Source organism: Amia ocellicauda, chromosome 8, assembly GCF_036373705.1.
Source record: "Amia ocellicauda isolate fAmiCal2 chromosome 8, fAmiCal2.hap1, whole genome shotgun sequence".
In the NCBI taxonomy this organism is placed as follows: Eukaryota; Metazoa; Chordata; class Actinopteri; order Amiiformes; family Amiidae; genus Amia; species Amia ocellicauda.
Window position 1 is genome coordinate 23,763,218 of NC_089857.1, and position 18,177 is coordinate 23,781,394.

At 39.2% G+C, this 18,177-nt stretch overlaps 1 protein-coding gene across 4 annotated transcripts in view; it reads right to left on the bottom strand.

Moving 5' to 3' along the window:
- The window catches only part of ptpn13 (protein tyrosine phosphatase non-receptor type 13), a 114,478-nt gene that overhangs the window by 37,993 nt on the left and 58,308 nt on the right, over positions 1 to 18,177 (bottom strand). For all 4 annotated transcript variants that reach the window (XM_066710750.1, XM_066710749.1, XM_066710748.1 and 1 more), the window contains exons 13-23: positions 17,619 to 17,769; positions 16,355 to 16,493; positions 16,054 to 16,206; positions 15,323 to 15,505; positions 13,651 to 13,813; positions 12,763 to 13,189; positions 9,913 to 10,019; positions 9,231 to 9,287; positions 6,576 to 6,665; positions 5,623 to 5,730; positions 4,646 to 4,777 (exon numbers count right to left, since the gene is read on the bottom strand). In XM_066710750.1, coding sequence (XP_066566847.1) covers positions 4,646 to 4,777; positions 5,623 to 5,730; positions 6,576 to 6,665; positions 9,231 to 9,287; positions 9,913 to 10,019; positions 12,763 to 13,189; positions 13,651 to 13,813; positions 15,323 to 15,505; positions 16,054 to 16,206; positions 16,355 to 16,493; positions 17,619 to 17,769 — 1,710 coding nt within the window. The remainder of the gene's footprint in view (positions 1 to 4,645; positions 4,778 to 5,622; positions 5,731 to 6,575; positions 6,666 to 9,230; positions 9,288 to 9,912; positions 10,020 to 12,762; positions 13,190 to 13,650; positions 13,814 to 15,322; positions 15,506 to 16,053; positions 16,207 to 16,354; positions 16,494 to 17,618; positions 17,770 to 18,177) is intronic.

The window sequence follows — 18,177 nt, forward strand, 5'->3', positions numbered from 1 at the left end:
CAACCCACGACTGCAGCTGTTGGAGGTCTCGCTCTTCCAGTTTACTGGATTCAGCTCTGCTGAGCTCACTCATCAGTGTAGTGGTTCTGGTGTGTTAAACCCTGCTTCAGCTGGTGGTTTTTCTACTGTTAGCCCTCTGAATTCTGAACAGTGCGTCGCCCAGTGTCCCTGGTACAACCCCTTACCCCCAGGCACCGGCACACACATTGCGACTAGGCCTGTACGGCCCACACGGCGCTTGCAGTGTGCAGTGCTTTGTTCGGCACACTTCAGCGGTGCTTGATGTCACTCCTCGGGACCTCCCGTGTTGTTGCCACAAAAAGAAAAGGCACAACTTAGAGGTAGAAGTGTTCTCTGGTTTCTCGACCCAGTCCAGTAATGTGTGGTCAGCATGTAGTGCCCCTCCCCCACTGTGTTGTGTTGTGTTGCCAGTGGAGACGTGCTTACAGAGGAAAGTGCTGCTAGGCGCTCCACTGTCGCGAGAGCACCTCGGCTGCTGATGTGCCTTCGGTACCTGCACTGACTGGAGCACTTGCTGCGCTCACATTGTAGTGCGCGTGCGTGGTACTGACGGGATGGAGAGACCCCGTTCCTCCTCCTCCCGCCCCCGCAACTGTGCCACACATTACCCGCTTGGAGTGGCGACGTGGTCTGCCCCTGCTGTCCGGGACCGGTCCCAGTCACGTCCTGGAAGCCAGCTTCGCCGCTGCGTCGTCAGGCTGTCCTCCTCTCTAAGCGAGGGTGGGGCTTCGGTGGATCCTGCTTTCAACCTTGCCCTTAGGCCGTGTGTCCACCAAAGCGAGGTCGGCGTATTATTTCCATTGTTTGCAGTGGGAGCACCGCATTTTTAAAACGCTGGCAGCGTGACAGGGCCCATGCTGAGCGCTGGGTGTTTTTTTCTGGTCACCGAGAGTTGAAAAATGTTCAACTTTGGGTGAATTCAGCGCTCGTCACTGTCACTTTTCACCCAGCCGTCCAATCACAGTGGAGGAGGGGTGGGACAAATACCACACCGACCGTCCGTCCTCTCTCTCTACGCATTTCAGCCTTCCCTCTATCTTGTGCTGACATTGTACAGTCAATATTTGTTACCAACACAAACTATCTGCGACATTAGGTACTTCAACACATGACTTCTGTGGACATTCCGTATCATAGCACTGAAATAGCGCTTTGGTGGACACACGGCCTTAGCGCCTCTGTCAGGCCATTGACTACTGGGGCTTCTGTCCCACTGCTGCCAGTGACAATTAGGGGACAGAGAAGGAGGCCCGCAGAGAGGCGTCCCCGGGCCCCCTCCCCCTCCTCTTCTTAACCATCGGTCTCATCTCCTCCAAGACGTCGGTGCAGGGGCCCCAGGTTTTGCGGACATGGGGCGAGATGCTGCCATTCTGGCTCTCAACATTAGAATGGATCAGATCTGCGCACTACTTGCTGCGCAGGCGGCCCGAGTGCCTCCCCCCTCCTCCTACTGCATCTGCCATTCCACCGGCAATGTCTATGGAGTCTAAGGGGAGCCTATATGTCCTCTCCCCTTAGACTGTCCAGTCAGCAGGCGACCTGGTGAGATGATGTCATCTCCCTCAGCCCTCATGGGGGGAGTCCAATTTGGAGGCGGATCTGAGGGAAGATGTGGTTTTCTCCCCTCCTCCTCTGACAACCTCAGCTGCGCTCCATAAGAGCAGCCCAACTCCTGGGCATCTCCAACACAGCAGCGGACATCCTCTCTCGGGGAGGCCCCCCATTGTCGGAATAGTGCCTCCACCTGCTGCTAATTCAGCAGCTTTGGAGCCGCTATGGCAGGGCAGAGGTGGACCACACATTGTCGCCCATGATTCTCTGTTCGGGATCAGTAAGAGACCCTGGGGATCAATGCGCTAGCCCACACGTGGCCGTGCGGTCTCCTCTACGCATTACCACCGTTCCCACTAATCACAGTGGTTTTGAAGAAGATCAGGCAGGAACAAGAGATCTGCTGGTAGCACCTTGCTGGCCCCGCAGACGGTGTGTGGACCTGGTTTCTCTCTTGGTCAGAGAGCCTTGGCAGCTTCCCCTGTGGGCGGACTTGCTGTCCCAGGTGCAAGGCACACTGTGGCATCCCAACCCGAGCCTGCTCCAGCTCTAGCCCTGAGCGGGATCGCCTGATGGCATGGGGTGGTCTGTCAGACGCAGTAGTGGCTACTATTCAGTTGGCGAGAGCTCCCTCTATGAGGTCGCAGTACTCCTACTGCTGGTGGACTTTTCAAACTTGGTGTCAGGAGAAGTCTCATGACCCAGTTAATTGTCATTCTGCAATTCCTGCAGGAGCTGTTGGACCAAAGCAAGTCCCCATCCACGCTCAAGGTTTATTTGGCTGCCATCTCCTCATGTCATGTCAGGATTGATGGCGAGCCTCCGGGCTTTCATTTTTTGGAGGCGCATTTTCTGAAAAGAGGCCTACCCTCACTCCTTCTCTGCCCGCATGGTGCCTTGATATAGTGCTGGACGCACTTTCCAAGGCCCCATTTGAGCCCTTGCAGTCAGTTGACCTCAGATTAGTGTCACTGAAGACGGTGTTTTTATTGTTAGACAAAACGCATGAGTTATACGACCTGTCCTTTCACCCTGCGTATGTCTGTTTTGCAGGAGATGGTTTCAGGGTTACGCGTCCCTTTTTCAAGGTGCCCCTCTGGCAGACATCTGTGCGGCTGCGAGTTGGGTCTCATCACACACCTTTCTTCGGTTCTACAGGCTGGATGTGATGGGCCCGGTTCCTTCTATTGGGAATCCAGTGTTGGCTTCAGTTGAGCCTCAGCAGCTCATCAAGCACTGGCTCCTGGCTTTTCTATCCCTGTCTGCGCCTGTTGAGCGTGCTTGGGAAAAGTGATGCAGAACCGTTTTCCCTTCCTAACGGACTGTGACTTGTATATAGTTCATTCTGTAGGCAGGAGTGCATGTGTTTTTATACCCATACCCTGTTCCTTTGTCAGCAGGCCTATGACCCTGCCCTAGCTATGCTAGCTGTGTTGAGGGCCGCTGCTGCTGTGTCTAGCGGGAGGCTTTGAGTTTACTCGTGCCCCGCTGTGTATATAGTTAATTTATTGACATCAGTAGAGCATCTGTTGCCACTATCTGCTGGTCGGCAGTGTGTAACGTGCTCCTGTGTCCTGCGTGCGGTGCATGAGCTGGCTCCTGCATCCTGCAATGTATATAGATAATTGGAATAGACAGTTGAGCTTGTCCGCTCCTTATTAAACTGAGTGTGGACAACTGCTCCTGTTGTTAGTGAGGGCACGTTGTGCCTCGCTATGTATATAGTTCCTTTGCCAGCAGGCTGTGGGGCCACTGCTGCGGTGTCCAGCGGAAGGCACTTGAGTTGGCTCTTGTTAACCCTCTGTGTTCATAGTTCCAATTTTTAATTGAATTATCCAGCAGTGGCTATCCAATCTGGTTAGCCTGCTGTATGTTGAGTACAGGGTGCGAGACTACATCCTGTGCTTATATGGTGTGGTCTTGGTTTTGGCCCCACTCCTACCCCTGCTAGTAGAGCAGGAGGCCGCTATTACTATGCTTCGCGGTAGGCACAAGGTTCTTGTTGCCCCATGGATACACCATTCGTTATTTCTTCCCAGGTCAGCATGAATGCGGTCTTCGTGTCTGGGCATCCAGGATGTGGCCTGTAGTAGGTACGCCTCGGGGCAAGCTCCCTTGCAATGGTTTGGTTATACTGTAACCCCTCCCCCTTGTGCAGTGCTTCTAACTTGAAAGATAACAATAGGTTGCGTATGCAACCGTGGCTATCTGAGAAAAGGATGCACTGCCCAAAGGTTGCAAGGTCACACAGGAGTTCTAGCTCCTGACAAAAACAGGAAGTCCTTGTGCAGACATCACCTTTTATACAAACAGGAAGTGGAAGGGTCCTGTTTGAGTGATGGGCACAAGGGCCAGTGGCAGCTTTGATATACAAATGTCTTCGATGCGTTCCAGTGATGCGTGCTGATAACCCCTCCCCCTTGGGCAGTGCTTCTTTGCTCAGATAACCACGGTTGCATACACAACCTATCATTTTATACATCAGGATTCATCTAAATAATTGGGGTTAATGCTCTTTGGGAAGAATACCTCATGATTGTGGTTATAGAGGATTTTTCTATACAATGAAGACTAAGGCACCGCTTTTAACACCTTTTACATTAGCGTGTCTGACAATATTTTGGTTCAAAACATAACTCATTGAACCGTGATAACATTGTGCTTCTACAGTACACTCATGGATAAACAAGACAAAGGAATAACAATAATGACAAAAACACTGAACAATAGACAAATAAGTGATTTATATACCATTTCTTCTGACGTTGCTGAAAAACTACCAGACTTGGGGTGAAATGCATTTGCAATGCTATTCAGACACTTAAGAATAGGTTTACTCATCGTAGCGAGACCTTCATCTCTCTCCTCTACCAATCACCCTCCCTTAAAATCAGTTCAGATTTACCCGTTCGTGATCTTCTCAACCACTTCAGATCTGTCACCTTTAAAGGTGGAGAAGATCAGGAACAGGTGAATTTGAGTAGGCTGAATTGAGAAAGCTGTGATTACAAAGTCTATCAATCTAAAAATTTGAATACCATTGAAAATGCATTTGACACAGTCTGTACAGTACCTTCATAAAGCCTTTCCTTTGGCTGGGAGACAACCAGTGTCACATCATCTGGAGTGTTCTGGAGGATATCCACAGCAGCATCATGTGATATTCCCTCCAGATTCACATCATTCACAGATATCACACGGTCTCCTTAAGGAAATCAAAGCACATCTGTAAGATTTACATATTGACGTAAACTGAAAATCTACTGACAAATATCTTCTAGCTTTCATGTTACATTAGGAAATACATTTTCAGCTTTAATGCAAACTCAAGTTAAACTTATTTTAAACATCTGTGAGCAATTTCAAAAAGTTCTTGAACACTACAATGTTTGCTGAAATGTGCATTTCCTTTTCAACAAGCCTGCATAACATGAATGCATGGCTCAGGTGGCAACTTCAAGGGTAAAAGATTTCTTGTTGGATTGCTTCTGTCAGGAGGTCATAAAAATCTAGTTGTTTTCTGCTTTGGAAATGTATAAATATTTGTAATGGTTGCAACTAGCTTGTCTGTTTTTGAAAAAAATATTTGCTGGCCAGGGCTATTACATGGGCATTACAATTCAAATTTATTGAAGTTGACAGTAATCCTCAAAGAATGCGATTGTATGCCTATCATCTATCTGGTATTATCACAAACAAATCCAGTGTTGTCTAAAGATGCATTTCAGTTTAGAAAAATAAATTATACCCATTATTGTACAACTTACCAGCTGTATAATGTTGTCTGCCTTGATGTTTTTTACTCCATTTTTCACCGCTGTTTCTTTTAACACATCGTGGCCACCCATGTTCCCAGAGAGCTATAATTTTCACTATTTTATCTAATTATGAGTTCTCATAAGTTTCAATGTTTAAGTAATGGAACAAAATGTAAATTTTTACCAGTAGGACCCATAAAAATAAAAATAAACACTACCACTGTCTAAGACAAGGATTGGCATCCCTAATCATAAACAAAACTTGTTTGTGCTGAACAGACAAGCCATCTACCTGGTTTTAAGCATCCATTAAGGTCAGCAGGTCCCCCTGGAGTGATGGAGCTGATGAATGTCCCCAGATCCATGCGGCCAGTGTTCTCTCCCCCCACAATTTGAAAACCTGAAACGGCATGCATGCAGAAAATCTGCCCTTCAGCATGATTCACATCCTTTCTGTACAGCACCCCTGGTGTACTACAGATAGAATGAGCTTGAGACACTTTGTCATCCAAAATATAACAAATGTAAATATATTCCGTGATGTATCAGACTTGTATGTGTATTTTGTTGATCATACTTTGGAGGTTTCTTTCTAACACTTATATACAACAGAGAAGAAATTGCTGTTTGATTGAAGAATCTCAGAATCAAACCTGAGGACTGTTGTTCTTCACACACCCACATTTACGCATAGTTAATGTGCCTAACTCATGCTCCTAGAAGACTTTTGAAACATAACATGATAAAAACTGCTCATCAGTAGGGCACCCAAATCTTTGAAATCACCCTCACTAAATAGTGCTTAAACATTAAAAAAAAAAAAAAAAAAAAAACTAATGTGATGCTTAAACATGTGAAATCCATATATTTGAAGACATTATAATGAAGACATGTATGTTATGGAAAATGTAAGTGTGATCCTCAAAATTGTAGCCTATCACCTTGTTAGGAGGGTCTACACTATACTACAGTTAGTTCATTGTGCATTTGATAAGAAAGATTCCAGAAGAAATATCCAAAGTATAACCAATCCACCTAAAATATATTTTAGATTATTTTTATTAGTTAGAATATCAAATCTCTGTTGATGATTAATTATACTAAATTATACTAAGTAGAAGTAGACATCTGCTGAATGATCAATAATATATTTTATTTAATAATATATAGATTTCCTGTTCTATGATTTTGTAGTCCAAAAACTCACCTGCCCTGACATGTCACATTAAAATACACAAGACTCACCAAGACCATATTTCACATCCTTCTTCAGATTCACAACTTTAATCTCCCTCTGTGGAGACGGTAATGCATTGAGCTTCTGTTTCAGTGAATCTATTTGAATGCAAGACAGAAAAATGTATTAGACATGCCACCTTTCAACAATCAGGGATCTACAGTGTGCAAGACAAAACCAATGCTTCTCATCTTTTATATCAGAATACAATGGCCTCCTTGGTCTTGATTTGCTTTACAAAAATGATGTGATTAATCCATATGAGTGTTGAAGTTATTGTTATGCCACATTTTATTGTGATTTAAGAATATGGTCATGCAAAAGTAACACCATGCAAGATACTTAAAATCAGCAAGACAGTTGATATAGGGGCAATATGAAAAACACAAGCAGGTAGCTCATCTTCCTTCTCATTGCTACTGACCTTTACCATGTTATACTGTACCTTTCTTGACAACTCATAACTGGGAATCTAAAGCAATCTTAAATCACATGATTAAACAAAAAAAAAAAAATACAAGCTATTCAGATGAATTTGTTCACTCTGTGCTTCATGAGTCTCACAGGTCTTCATATGTCAAGACTTACTATTCATTTAGGTGCAGATAAGCTAGCAGAATAAGTAAACTTAATACATTTTCTATCAGGTACCATCTCATGTTTCAGTTGTACACTGCATTGTGAATTAATTCTTAGGAAATGAGACATGCTGGTAAATATGTCCAAGAGCCCAATTAATTAGACAAGTATGAAAACATCCAAAAGGCAACTGAGGGACAGACCAGTTAATTTTTGTGTATAAATTGATCTTGCTGAAAATGCACCATGTCAAACTGCACACAATGCATTAGAAAGATTTTGAATGTTTTTTTCTAAAAGAAAATCTGCAAAGCACACAGATCACATTAACAGTGCCACAATACAAGTATCTAGCTCTGTAAGCATTTTTGATACAGTACTGATAAATAAATGACTAGTTGTGATCTGCAGTAACAGCATTAAATGTTAGATTATGAATGTAACCTTGGTTTCCATAAATCAAAATGTTATAATTACCTAACAGTTTAATATCCCTATTTACTCAGTTGACTGAACATGTATATTAAAGTCGCTCAGTAAGCCTCTGCACCTTAGTTACGATACCAGCAAGGTGCCTGCCCTAACTAACAAAGAAAAGTTTGGTACAGTACATGGTTCCATGCCAACACATTCATAGCACTGTAGATCTCGGAATTGAAGGCAACCTTTGTGATGTCCATGTGTATTGTAAGAATGTATTGGTGCTTTAAGAGCAAGTGCATTTATAAGGCATCACTCACATGCAAATTTGACAATTTCATAAGGAAGCACTGCACACTTCAATAAGGTGCAAGGTGAAGAGGGGAAACATACAATAACAGGAATACATTTCTATTTCAGTAATGAGAAGGAAGGAAAGAAAAGGATTTATCTGTCTCAATGCAATATAAGCTTCACATAGGATACTCACTGAGCAATTAGTTCAGTAACTCATTCAGTATTAGTAACTTGTCACATTTGAATGGGAAATATGATTTAAATTGACAGTTTTATTAATTTAAACTTACAGAATAGTTTTAAAACTAATGGTGATGAATAACAAAAACTGATGTGATTACAAATTAACGACCAAGATTCTAAAGCATTACTTAAAACTAAATTAATATTAATAAGTGTAATATATATATAAACTTAAGTGGCTGATTCTACATTTAAAAAAATATAGATAATCAGTATGATTAATCATTTGATTTGCAATGTATAAATATCTTGAGGAATTCAATTACTAAGTTCTATGCAGTCTATGTTGAGAATTCATAAAGGGGAACACAAAGATACATTTAAATGCTGAGAAAGTATCATAGGAATCAGATTTGTTTTCATTTATTTTGAGAAAAAGGTAGATTTTTCAAATTAAGCAAACTAATCATTCTGAATTCATTGACCCAAGATTGAGTTCAAGATCACACACTTTTCATGTGTCACCTTCATTTGAAAACCAAATAAAATATTTCCACCTAGTATGAAATAGAGAAAATTCTTAAAGAATTTAAGAAAATCTGCTATTAAGTTACAAAATACCAAATTACAAATCCACAACAGCAAAAAAAAGGAAAAAAAGTCCACTTTTGTAGGAAGTAGTTTATAGATTACTACATTTTCAATAATTATTCCAGTTTTTTTTTTTTTATAGTTGTTTTGTAAAAAGAAAACCTATATTTAAATATCCAAACAAGTGTGTTTAATAGTCAAAACATAAGCAGATTTTGATTTGCTTTAGTCAAATCTTTGGGTTCCCTTTTAAATCAGAATTCTAGGTATTAAACCGTTTAAAACTATTTAAAAAATGCATAAAACATGTCATATATGTAGATTTTTTAATTCAAATCACCAATTGCAAAAGTATCGCAATAATCCTAAAACTTGTCCTATCGTCCTTTGGATTTAGTTGAACAAAATCAAGGCAAACAAGCGAGAGAAACAGAAATTTTACCTGAAGTAGATGTCTGCAAGGATGGTAGAGAAAGGAAAAGTGAGAGATAGTGACAGAAGACAGTAAAGCAAGATTATATTCAACAGCGCAAAGAATACATGAAATTTAATCCTCGATAATAAAATAAAACGCACAAAAAACTAAAACCTACCATTCACATTCAGAGAGGCAGGGGTTGATGGCATGCCAGAACTGTGCATGCTTATGCCTGAAAAAAGATTCAGCATTGTGATTCACAGGTCAGCACCTTGTCTGTACAATTCTGTTATTACTGAAAACTGAAAAAGTGATTCATATACTGGTTCTGCAATTAAATGAATGGCTCATATCTACTATGTTTTTGTTTTAACTAATTAATATTGGTCAAATTATCAAACATTGTCCCAAATGTTGGATTGACAGTGCCACGGTAATTTATTTATTATGTAAAAATAGTATTACAGGTCTGAATTAAAGATACAGACTTTATAAGCTGTTAAACTAAAGGAGTAACTGCTGCTGGAGTCGAGATCTGTTGCATATGAAATAGAACCACTGTGACTAGAAATCTTGGAAAATGTTCATAGTAGGTAAAGCATTGATTGATTAAAAAATAAAAAGTTATTTTAATATAGTAAGAGGAAAGTAACCAATAGTCACAAACTCTAATACATTTTTTGCTGGTCCTCTTCATGAAAGTCCTACAACTCACACCATCCCATGTTATGAAAAATTAAAACAAATTGTTAAATTATTGACACAATTTGCACATTTACTGCAGGATTTAAATGAAATCAAAGACTAGACCAGAATTTACCATAAGAAAAAATATAAATTAAAGATTTTGTCCTGACCTACAACATAAGCTTGTCCAGTATCTTCAATGGAGGAAGAGTCAGACTCCATGTTCACTCTTTCAGGGCTCCGGCTCAAGCCTGTGAGGGACTTGGAGCTCAAAGCACTAAATGAATGGAAAGGAAAAGCAATTAATCCGAGCCAATGGAGCAGAACAATATGTAATTTAAGTTGTGGTTAAAATCTTAGAAATTGGATTAGTTATAGCTGAAGTGCTATAAGGGATGCATTTTACAGGAACAGGCAGGTTATCATCTTGACATTCAAATATAAATATATATACACACACACATAAATACACACACACACGTTGCTGCATCTGAAATAATTCACAACCTTCGTTAAAAATGGTCACTCAACCACTGATTGTTTAATAAATGTTGTCCAAAAAAATAAATCACCTTTTCATAATTTGTCAAATATGGATTTAATCTAGAGAACTCTACAAATACTTTAAACTATGTAAACTTTTGACTTAAAAAACATAATATACAGTGTAAGATCAAATGAAATTCTGGTTTTAAATTGCTCTTAATCTCAGTTGTTGTTCTTGATCTTAAATCTGACTTTAGTCCTCCTAAAAAGATGGCTAGGAAAATATTGGCCATTATACATTTTCTAATGCAGCTTATAAAAGCTGGTGATGCAGTCTCTTCCCAATTGTCCTTTTCAGCTTACAATTTCCAAAAGGTGTTCTAGGGTAGGGGTTCCCAAACTTTTTTTTTGTCCAAGGACCCCTTTGCCACCAGGGGGTGGGGGGGTGCTGACAGTATTTACACAGAGGTCTTACACGAAAGCGCGGGGGTGCTGACGGTATTTTCATGAAGGCAATTTTGTTTGGGGGTTTGGGGTAATTTTGCCACGGACCCCAGTTTGGGAACCTCTGTTCTAGGGCACTTAGGTCAGGACTTTGCAGGCAATTAAATGTTAACAGCCATATTCTCCTTAAAACACTGTTACACTAGAGTTTGACATTTTAATTCAAGGAAATGCCATTAATTGTAAAAAAAATCTATCGATTTTCAGTTTACTGTTGTCAAACATCACGGTATGTTCAGGCCATCATGATTCCATTTACAAATAATAATTAAAACTAGAATGGAAGTTTCTGGAGAATCTTCGTCTGTGTTGTTAAGAGTTTTTACACTATGAAAACATAGCTGCTGCATGCAACATATAATATGAATACAGTTAAAAAGCTTAAATAGCTTCATAAAAGAACTAAGTGCTGCAATCAGTGATCTATCTGCATTATATCAGTATTAGTTTTCAGACTAATTCTAGCATATGTGTAGCTTTATGCCTGTGTTATTTAAGATGCTGAATGCAATTCCAAAACTTATCCACATGACGGCATCAGCGGTCTACATAAGGAATGTCATTAAATGTCTCAAATGTTAAGCTGTCATTGTGACTGGTGTACAATCACAGTTGCAGTATGACACAGCACATACAATAGTTATCGTTGGTCACGTCAACCACCTTGATTGACATTGACTATGGTAGTACTATGTCATGCATGCCAATTTGTAACAAAGTGGGCCTTATGGATCTATGATAAATTTTGAATGAGTTTATGCAAAGCTCAAAGGTGAAAACCAAATTAAGAAATTTCTTAAGTAAACTGAAGGACATTTATAGACAGCCCACTTAATGTTTCCTATGTGTGTCCAATAATAAGTGACTTTTTTTTTTTTGCAATATCCCATGATGCATAGCTCTTAGTAGAAAGCAGACAGCATTTTTGGAAACATCATACAGGAGTTCCTACTAATGTTCAATAGTATGTTTAGCCATAATAGCATCCTAGAAGGCATAATGATATGTTCAATATGTGATGGCATCTTGCATCAGAGCCCGATAGTCCAATAGAGCACATAAGGTTTCCTATATGATAACAAGTATGATGACTGTATTTACAACCTTTAGAGTTAATAACTGCTTTCATTTTTAAAGCATGTTGCATTGAGGTCCAAAAGTAGATCCATAAAACCACAATAAAAACAATAGCACACCATTCAGGATATAGTGCAAAAAGATTGCTAAGTTTGGTATGGAACAGAGCTAAACTGTAGGAGGAGATGCGTTTATCTTACGGTTTCCTTGTACACCAACATGTAATGTCTATTTTTCAACAAAAACAGTCTATACATCCATACACAGTCACCTGTGGAGTCAATGCCCATACTGAAATACTTTAACACAAAGTGAAGTTGGAGTGACTTAAAACCAAGAAAGTGGCAGTCCTTGAATGGCCAAGTCAATGTCCAGACTTAAATCCCATAGAAAATCTATGGCAGGAGTTGAATTTTGCTGTACACCGTCCATCTCCAAGTATCATACAGCAGTTAGAGCAATTTTGCAAGGAGGGCAAACATTACATCTCGAAGATGCAAAAAGCTGGTTAGTATATACCACAAATTGCTGTAATTGCTGCAAAAGGAGGAGCAACAAAATATTACATACTAAATGACTCAGGGGTATCAATGTTTATCCAAGGTGGATTTTATGGTTTTCGTTTTTTTCGTAACATTTTCACAATAAAAGTTATTATGCTCCGTCAAAGTGTAAAGTATGTTAATTGAGAAAAAATAATAATAATCTACATCCACTTTATATCTTATATTCATTTAATGTACATTTATTACATGAATCAACCGTGTTTTTGAGAATAAAATGTATATTATTAATGCAGGGCACGGTCTACTCTGACAAACTCAGCAGGGAGAGCAGGCAGGTGGTATTGTTGTTGTGCAATTCTTCCAAATCCAGTGAAGTTCATGGCTAGGGTGGTGGCAGCCAACTCAACAGACTGCAGCTTATGTTAAGAGTTTGCCATCTTTACTCACTTCTCTTGTCTCCTTGCCAAGGTGATCGAGTCTGTGTCAGATCTGGCCCTGTGGTGTGATGCCAGCTGTCTGCCCCCATCAGCACTGGCCAGCTGCTTATTCCCGTTCAGGTTCAGGCTCTGGGACTGGCTGGTGAAGGAGGTGACCTTAGCCTCAGGGGACTCGGCAACCTGGCTTAGATTATGGTGGGATCTGCTTATCAATCGTGGGTCAGGTCCCAAGTTTGGGTAGGGTGGTTGTCCCCCCATTAGCTGCAGTCTCCCCAGCGTGTGTTTGTTCAGGGCAAGCTCAGAGTACGAGATCCTTTTCAGATGGTCAGCATGAGAGACAGAGCTGGGGGCCAGGCTGGCATGGCTGACCGCTTTCCCCATTCCACCAAAGGCATTGAACCCAGCAGCATAGTTCAGACTGCCTAGTGGAGAGCTTTCTGTAAGGAAGGAAAGATAAAACAAACCTGTATTTTTGTTCTGTGGCTCACACTTTCTTAAATCTTTAGATAACAGAGGGAAATTACTTCCAATTCAGAACACTTAACAATATTAAAACCATACAGTATGTGTTTAAACAGTAAAAGTTTAAAACTATCAAACAAATCCATTGCATTTTAGGTAAACATTCTTAAAGATTAAAAAAAAAAAATGGTTTAGGCACAAGATGTTTGTCATTGCCAATGAGTTAGAATAGGAAACTTATCTGAAGACCTTACACAGAAAAGTAATTTAAGTAGGAAAAGTGTAGAGCAATTTAAGAACCCCTCTACATAATTGAGAAATTATAAATTTCCATCAGTATATGTAAACTCTCGACAACTGTAAATGAAGGAAACCAGAAGGAAAGACTCAACAGATTTCCTGAACATGCTCAGAATCAACAGCACTCTTCTCTTACCAAACTCTTGGAGGTCCTGGTTTCTCTGCCTGGCCTTCATCTGGAGATGGAACTTGTGCTGAGCAGAGCACAGGTCAAGGAGGTACTGACAAGTTTTGTTGCTGTCCGTCTGAAAAGAGTGCTTGATCCCATCAGATGTGTTCTGTAGGCTGATCTTCTTTTTCTAAAAGAGAATAAAATTAAGAAAAAAAATGTCTGAATAATATGCAGGCAGAATAAAGTAAAGGAGGTTAAGTATAAGCACATGTGCACGTGTGAATCATTAAATTATGATTTTGAACAGCTTTAAGTAGCTTGTTTCAATGGTGTTTTCATGTGCTTAGAAGCTAACATTTTCCTATTAAAAATTACAATGATTCTAAAGACGTGTTGAAATTTTTCTGATGGTGTGCACTTCAATATTTAAGAAGTGTCTGTTTTTTATCCAATGTACATAGCACTGATGTTATCTATGACATTTGCTGTTGCCGACCTACCACTACTGTTCCTGAAAGGACAAATATCGAAGCTTCCAAACTGATTGTTCATGTCCTCCTGTGTTGAGAGTGTTTAAGTAGCTGTGATTTTTCGGTTCAATTTTGTCTTATCAACTTTTAATACTTAAAAGTGTAACCCTCTCCAAAAACATGGTGTCTGAATGCCAGAGAAGTGCCATTTCAGCATTTTAGCACACGAGAAGTGAAAACTATGCCAAGAAAAAACTACAAAAGCATCAGTTTTCTTCACTATGTAAACTCAGGTAATTAAATTCAGTGTTTCCTTAGTGTTACTAATAATATTAAGCAGAAGACGATGACTAAGGAGCAGCAGCTGTGGAACATGTGTGTTCTCTTTCTTTAGATTGTAAAATCACCTAAACTCAGCCCCCTCTTCTTCCCATGTATAGCTACAGGCACCAGTCAAATAGGGCTTTCATGTTTTAAACAAGGCGAGATGTGAGGGATGACAATAACTGAGCAGTACAAATTATTTTCAAATAGACATTAAGCAGCAGAAGCTAACTGTGTTATAAGAACTGAATTGCATTCGATTGCTTTGGGTCACACTTGAAGACAGATTTTACACAATGCTGAGTCTAAACAATTAGTAAAATTCACTATTTCACAGTTATTGTAATTATTATTAATAATAATGCTGAGGTACAACAATGTAATTACCTAAGTTTCTATTCGGAAGACAATCCCCGAGCTTATTATTATTCTTTTATCCCTTCAGTATCACTATCTTTTAAGTGATGAAACAATACACCCTGAAACCCTGATTTATTGAACTTTTTATATTTTGTGAGAACTGTAAGTTGCCCTGGGAAAGGGTGTTAACTAGAGAAAAAAACTACTGTAAAAGGCAAAGAAAAATGTTCCATGGGCACAAAAATAAATAAAAAAATCATCCAAGTTGTACATGGATCATTGTAATGATCAGCGTAATAATGAGATGGGATTAGTAGTTTATTTCCTTCTAGCACTTAACCAATCTAATATTTACATTCTGATCAGTTTATTTATCATTACTTATTTGAACATTAACAATGTCCTTAAGTTTTATTATTTATTTGTGGCCATATCCGAGATGTCTAGTTCCCAAAAGTACAGCAGGAACCACAAGCAATTATTATATATTTTTTGCTCAATCACCAGATATTTGAAGAGAGAGATACAATGTGAAGTCTTACTGCAAAAGAGAGCTTCTTGGTTTCTCTCCAGGGAAACCTGAGGACTGGGGTGCGAGAACCATTGAGCACCTCAAAGATAAGAACACCTTTGGAGCAGACACCAAGCATGATGCCAGTCTGGGACTTCTTCTCAGGATGGACCCGATGGAAGTGCACCCCATACTCTGTGAGTTTCTGGCACACCTGGAGGGGAGGGACAGAATGTACTTGAATGTCTGCTTGAGAACTTGTTAAACCCTCTAGTTTACCTACCAACAGGGCTTTTATTTGTAACATTTGATTGCTAAAAGCCCTGTAAAATAGGCTTGCATACCTTGAATTATTATTTCACTTTCTTCATTTGTTTAGAAATCTGGTGTCTCTTGCAAAACATTATGTTCTAGTGAAGAGTACTGAAATATTTATAAGCAAAACTATATCATATTGGCACCACTGAGTCACTCACCACTGGCACAACCTTCTCACTCAAATCTAGGTATATTTTAAAACAGTCAACTTCTGTTATCAGAACAATGCGAGATATTTAATGAACAAGGGTATCACATTTGTTGCAAAAGTCCAAATAGGTGCCTGTTTTACATACAGTCTATATGTATATTATTGGATGAACAAAATAAAAACTCTTCAGAAACCAAGTCATGAAGGGGTTTCATCCTGCTTTAAGCATTCAAAACACCTACATTTCCACTCAACTTTAACCTTCAATTTTTAAGGTCTTGAAGGTCTCTTACCTTTAGGAATTCGAACTCGGTTTCCATTTCAGAAGCTCCAAAGTAAGTGGCATGCAGTTTAGGGAGCTCCTCCTTGATAGAAGTTTGGTCCACTTTCTCAAGCACTGTGGCAGGCAAGTAGTGTTCGAGCCTAAAGTAAGTTTTCCCATGAATCTAGGAAAGAAATATACAAAATGTCAGCTTGTTCTTGTTTCTAATGAAAGGCACAAACAATATCTGTGGAAAATGGTGTGATATGTATTTCACTGACTTTCACTGGCATATGGCAAATAAGTGAAATTTAAATGTATTTCTACTGTACCTCTGGTTGGTAATCACCATACTCTGCCTGCAGTGCCAATGATGCCAATAGTAACGCACTTTCCTCGTCACATCGCAGTCTCTCTTCCAAGATATCTTTCCTCAGCTGCAAGTAGTACTGATGTTTGGTGAGATTGTGCCTGGTCAGAGCATGAAAAAAACAAAGCTGATGTAATGAGAAATAAAACCAGTTAATCTTGTAGTTTAATATTTATTGGCACATGCCTTTAAACCGGACTATTTACAATATCTATATACTGTATTATTCTATTTTCTCTGCATCTTACATATATCAGGACTGAAGGAAAACATGCTGTAATAAGAGATTAAAAAGAGTTTTTAAAAATGTATTAATTGTTAGAGACATCCATGGATGTGTGTATGTGGCTATATATACAGAGTCTATAGAAAGTCGATACTACCTTTCAAAAATCTTTACCTTTTGTTGCCTTATAGCCTGGAATTAAAATGTTTTTATTTTTTATCTACACATTCTACCCCACAACCTCCAAGTGGAGATTTTATAAATGTGCAGAAAATGTATTATAAATAAAAACTTAAATAGCTTGGTTGGATAAGTGTCCATCTAAATTAGCTCAGGTGTCACAAATCCCCTTCAAATTTAGAAACCAAATTAAGTGGCCTACACCTGTTTCAATGAGAGATTCACATGATTTCAAGATTAAATCAGCAGTTCATGCAGGTTTCAAAAACTAAACCATAAGCACCAAGAAGCTTACAAAAGAACTCTGGGACAAAGTTGTTACAAGGCACAGATCAGATGGGGGAAAAAAAAAAAAAAAAATTACTAGATCAAAGGCCTTGTATATTCCTTGGAGCACGGTCAAGATGATTATTAAGAAGTGAAAGGTGCATGGCACCACCAAGACCCTGGCTAGATCAGAAACTGGATGACCAAACAAGGAGGAGACTGATCAGAGAGGCCCGACTTTAATCCAATCAAACATTTGTAGCATGACTTGAAGATTGCAGTCCATCAATGCTCCCCAACGAACATGACAAAGCTTGAACAGTTTTATAATAAAGAATGGTCAAATATTGCCAAATCTAGGTATGCAAAGTTGGTAGAGACCTATCCCTATCCCTCATATCTGTAATTGGTACCAAAGGTGCTTCCACCAAGTATTATAATCGGTGGAGACTTATCCAATTATGATATTTCTGTTTGTATTTTTTAATATACAATTTATTTCATAATAAAATATCTTCCCCCATAACAGTGTAGAGAGAAAAAAAAGTCTTACTGTATAAGGTTGACCTCATCCAGAAAAAACTTAATGCGGAAAAAGAGAGTAAAGTTGACATCTGGCTTCTTCTTCTTTGGTTCATCTTTCCAGCCCTCTGGGGCAATTTTAGAAAGTTTTGCATCAGGATCAATGAAGAAAAACTCGTTATCTGCAATGATACAAAACACAGGTCTCTCTCATTTCAATATAGTGAATCTGAACACTGTGCCAATGCTCAATGATGTCCTTAAGATCAATTCCAGCTTAAATCTACTTTAAAAAGTCTAGTACTAAAGCAAGTCCTAAAATAATAGAGGGAAAGCAATAGGCAATTAAATCTGTCTATACATAGAGCATATATTTAGCTGCTACAGAAAAAGGAACATACTTGATCAATTAAATATATTTTATTAACTTAGTACATTCTATTCCCAGAAGTAAAACTTTAATAATTACACTATCAAATCACAAACTTTATTTGATTTAGGTTAATCCTTTCTGTATTGAAGAATCATTACTTGACTATGAGGTTCTCAAATTGTAAAGTCAACATGTAGCCATTTAAAAATGGTCTGTT